The sequence below is a fragment of the Hylaeus anthracinus genome, unplaced genomic scaffold (genome assembly GCF_026225885.1).
Source record: "Hylaeus anthracinus isolate JK02 unplaced genomic scaffold, UHH_iyHylAnth1.0_haploid 14989, whole genome shotgun sequence".
Lineage (NCBI taxonomy): Eukaryota > Metazoa > Arthropoda > Insecta > Hymenoptera > Colletidae > Hylaeus > Hylaeus anthracinus.
In genome coordinates, this window is record NW_026534585.1 from 16,323 (window position 1) to 20,934 (window position 4,612).

The 4,612-nt window shown below is 42.3% G+C and overlaps 1 protein-coding gene across 1 annotated transcript; it reads right to left on the reverse strand.

Moving 5' to 3' along the window:
* Nucleotides 1-489: 489 nt before the first annotated feature.
* On the reverse strand, nt 490-4,254 carry LOC128892713 (uncharacterized). The gene is made up of 4 exons (XM_054153260.1): nt 4,101-4,254; nt 3,780-4,037; nt 1,620-3,293; nt 490-827 (listed from the first exon to the last, which is right to left on the reverse strand). Exons 1-4 carry the CDS (start codon nt 4,252-4,254, stop codon nt 490-492), a joined length of 2,424 nt encoding a protein of 807 aa, XP_054009235.1.
* Nucleotides 4,255-4,612: the final 358 nt, after the last annotated feature.

Here is a 4,612-nt window from a genome sequence, read left to right on the forward strand (position 1 = left end):
TAACAGTGTTTTTTCACGGCGATCACACCGTTCTCGAATTTGATCTGCGTGAAATTTTGAGGCACACGACTACAATCCGCGTATCCTTGGCCACACAGTTATTCGCGATATGTAAGTATTATAACATACGTGGTTATTAGAACATGAGTTGTGTATTTTCGTTTCGAACACCATTCTTCAAGCTTGAGACAACTTGATTTTTCAGTACAATAATAAAATAATTAGATTTAAGTAATTTGAATTGAATTTTTAAACAAACCTTATCGTATTTTATTATAATTTTTATATACGTTATAAAACAGACTGAGTGGAGTATAAAAAATAAAGAATCTTCCCATAGGCGCGGGCACGAAGAGGATAATGTTGTAATTTTTACATTTGTTCGTTTAAATGATTGACGACTACTGTTTTAGGGGCTTTGGTGTTTAATATTCGAATATTGCGAAGTGCACGCACATTTTTTCGTTCGAACAGTTGACGACTCCTGTTTTAAGGGTTTTGGTGTTTAATATTCGAAGATTGCGAAGCGCACGCATTATTACCGAGGTCCACGTTCGATTCAACGCCGTTCTTGTCGTTGTTATTTTTCACACGTTCTTGATCGTTAATGGCGGACAAAGCGCCATCGTCTTGTTCCTGGTTATCGCTATCGTAGTCGTAGTACTGTATAATGTCGACCGGATTGCGCCTCTTTCTCTTGAATCTGCGTTCCGACTTCTTCTTGTCGAGCTTCTCTTTTATCATTACGTTTAGTTTCGCCTTCACGGGATTCCTTCTACCGGACTGCGGGGATCGTTGTTTCCTTTGCCCTGGCACGCTATTCTCTTCTAGAAACAATTAACATATTTTATTCTAAAGCAAAGCCATTCCGTGGATTCCTACGTTTCAACCATTTTATTCTGATAATTCTCGGAAACAGTATAAAAAAATTAATTTAGAAGAACAATGCCACGTAACGCGAAGAGGAATGTGCGATACAAAAAGAGAAGCTAGTTTATATTAATTTTAAATTAATTTTCAATCAATATAATCGTAATGATTCTAAAAAGTCAAATTCGTATCGATGATTTAGTAACAATTTATTGCTAAAGTATTTAGTTGCACATGTACTTCTGATGATCCCATCTGCAACCATATATTGTTCGTGACTATTTTTATTGCACGGAGCCTATTGGTTATAGATTGCCACTAAAGAGTGTGAAATAAATTAATTTTTAGGAAAAAAAAATATAAAAAAATACAAATTAACTAGAAATTATTCCATACTCTTTAGTGCAGTTTTAATATTTCTCGAAGTCGGTTGTATTTTTTTTTCCCAAACATTATTTTATCGACGTTATTTTGTCGGCGCTGCGTGTAGACGTTCGATGAAAAGCAGTAATTGAATTACATGGCGAATACGCTCCAGAATAAACAATTAAACATGTTTCTGTTGAATTTAATGTTTCTTTCCCCATAATAAAATTAAAAAAAAAAGAAACAACGGCGGATAATTACGCACCAATCCAATATAAATGGTCGAAACGTTTCCTAACACATTCTACAGTAGAACATCTAATTTCGACGAATACTTCATGTTTCCCGATCGTTATTATCGACAGACCCTATTTTCCGCTCACCGTCTGTTTCGGCTCGCTCCTGATTCTCCCCCTCCTCCGCTTCCTTGTCACTGTAATTCAAATCAGCATCCTCGACGTCGTCGTTCGAATACTCCATGTATTGTAGTATCTTTCTTTGTGCGTATCTGTCATTAATTTTCCGATCACCCGCACCATCGGTCAGTATAAATACTTCCTTATACTTCTTCCCATTGCCCCCTTCGTAATCTTTGACCTTATCTTCCAGTACAGAGAAGCTGGAGTCTTTCGAAGCTGTCTCGTCGTTGGAACCGACGGACTCCCCTTTCTTCGCGTCGTCGCGAAACCGTTCCTCCTCGTTCCGAAATTTATCCCTTTCGTCTTCTTCCTTGCACCTCTCCGCTGCGTCCTGCTCGACGTTCACGACCATCTGGTCACCCGGTACACCTTCGTACCAGTTTCGAGGTCCTTTGCCGCTTTGTGCCGATCCTTTGTCGAACTCCGCGGAGCTCTTGAGCCGTTCCTCGGCTGAGTTCCTTTGTTTCAGTTCCTTCATAAATCCAACCGACTCTTTGTACGATTCTTCGTTTGGTTTACTCTTCCCAAGATCGAAAGCGTCGCTACCGTGTCGACCGTCGTCATCCTTTTCGACATCTTCCCTCTTCCGACCGGTATTCGCGGACCCGTCGACTCGCGCCTTCTCGATCTTCATTTTCAAAATCGTCGACACCGATTTCCCAGGCTCCTCCTCGTTCTCCACGATCAGTTTCTTTTTCACGTCGAATCTGTTCAACACGAACGGCTGTTGCTCGCCACCCAGCGTGTTCTCGTTGCTGAACTTTATCAAGTTCTTCTTCTCCGACTTGAGAAGAATATTAATATTACCCGATTCTTTGACCGACCTTTTCTGTTCCAACAGTTGCTGAGACAATTTTCCACGTTCATTCGACGCGATCCTTTGGACCTCCTTTGTGCGTTCACTGTTTTCATACAGACGCCCTTGAGGTTCCGAGACTTTGATCACCTGCTCTCCCTTGCCGGTGCCGGTGTTTTCTCGTTGCTCTTCCGTTTTCTTCGTTCTAGCCGCGGCGACCTCGTCCCTCCCATCTGCGCTCAGACCGCTGCCGGAGGTTCCCGTGAAAACAGGCTGCAATTCATTCGTCGCGGATCCAAAGGTTCGCGAGGAGCCTCCCTCGAGGTTTCCACCTTTCGCTCCGTGCCTCGTCAACTTGTTCTCCACCGTATTCAGATTTCCTCGCGATGGATCCGATTGTTCGTCATTTTTCCCCGTTCCCACGTTCGACGCCCGATTCCCTCGAAAGTAGTTCATCGCGGACTGTTTTCCACTGGAATCATCAACGTCGTCGTAGCTTGTTACGCGTGCGATTTTTATCGAATTTTTTATCGAATTTTTCGCATCGGTCTGAGGGTTGTTTTCATCTCGAGGCTCGTTCGAGTAACGTTCCTCGTCCGACGGACTCCCTTTGCTGCGTCTTTTACGATCGTGGAGCTCTTTCAAGGTTTTCTCTTCAAGGTACGGCTCCCCAAACCCCGCTCTGTAAAAGAGTCTCGGGTTAACGTCGTCGTTATTAACTTCGGTCCGTTTCGTTCTCCACACTTTCTGCTGTGCGTTCTTGTCATCGGGATTCCCAGAACTGTGCTCACTTCTTTTTGCATCAAAGACATCCGGTTCAGGAGTCTCCCACCACTCGGAGTCTATCGAAAAGGTGTGAAATTTAACTATTCGATAACTATTCTTTCTACGGTACTTAATCGACTCAATACATTTTAGGGTTTAACCTTTTGCACTCGAGAGGTGACTATCAGTCACCACTAGGTTTTGTTTAGGTTTCATTTCTTGATCCCTGAGTAACGTAGGCTATGATTTGTAAATATAATCTACATAAATAAAATCGATGTGTCTGTCTGCGATTTCGAGATAGTGCTTTCTTTATGCTCTCAGTCACCACTAAGTTTTCTTTAGGATTAATTTCTTTGGAACTGGAAGTGCCAATAACATGATTCTCGTTGAAGCAAAAGTGACCTGATTCTCAAATCTCAAATTAGAGATCACATTTTCGAAGTCACTATAATTTTAGCATTCGTGTGCAGCAATAGAATGCTAAGAAAGCATCTCGCGTTGATGGTAGGTACCAGAAGAAAAGGCCTCGAGTACAAAGGGTTAATACAAGTCACGAATACCTTGGTACTCGTTTTCTTTTTTTTTGTGCTTGTTCTTATCGCGAGTTCTTCGATCCTTCGATTCCCCCTTCACTTTCTCCGAATCCACGTTTTTCAAATTGTCGTGGACCTTCTCGAAAGGCTGATCGAGACTTTTCCTTAATTCCAGTACCGTTTCCTTGAGAGTCTCCAGCGACGGGGCTTCTTCCTTTTTCGCCTCGTCCCGTTGGTTTCTCGCGTTGTATCTTACGTCGCCATCTTTACCAGAGTTCGAAAGATCTGTTTCATTCGCATAGACGAATTAAAAGGTTTCGATGAAACGTTTAAAGCAATAGCTCATACTAGGTTGATTTCCTTGACCAGCTTCGTGATCACGGATCCATCGATCTCCCAGCTTCTCCTCCTCGGTCTCGGGCTCTTTGTTCGAATTCAACCAATCGCTCAAAGAACAAATGTCCTCGGTCCTGGACCAATCTTTCGATACTCGATCGTCCATCGCTCCCTTGGACCTTAGAGAAGACGGAGACTCTTTTTCGTTCACACTGAAACAACGCGTTTCGTTTAATCCCTTCCCATGTAATATCGACTCAGACTCGTGGTCCATAGTACAACCTAAAGGCGACCAAGATGAGTCGCACTCGTGACAGAGATTATGAACTCAATGTGAGAATCCTTCCTCAGGGGTCAAAAACTGAAATGTAATGGTCCAAAAAGTGGATTTTTGCACCGATCTCGGTGAATACATCAATACAATAACACAATTTAAATATACAATATGTACATTAACTGTGTTTAATACTGTTGTCCCCATCTAAAAATTACACCAAATCTACTCAGACAGTATGTACATTAAC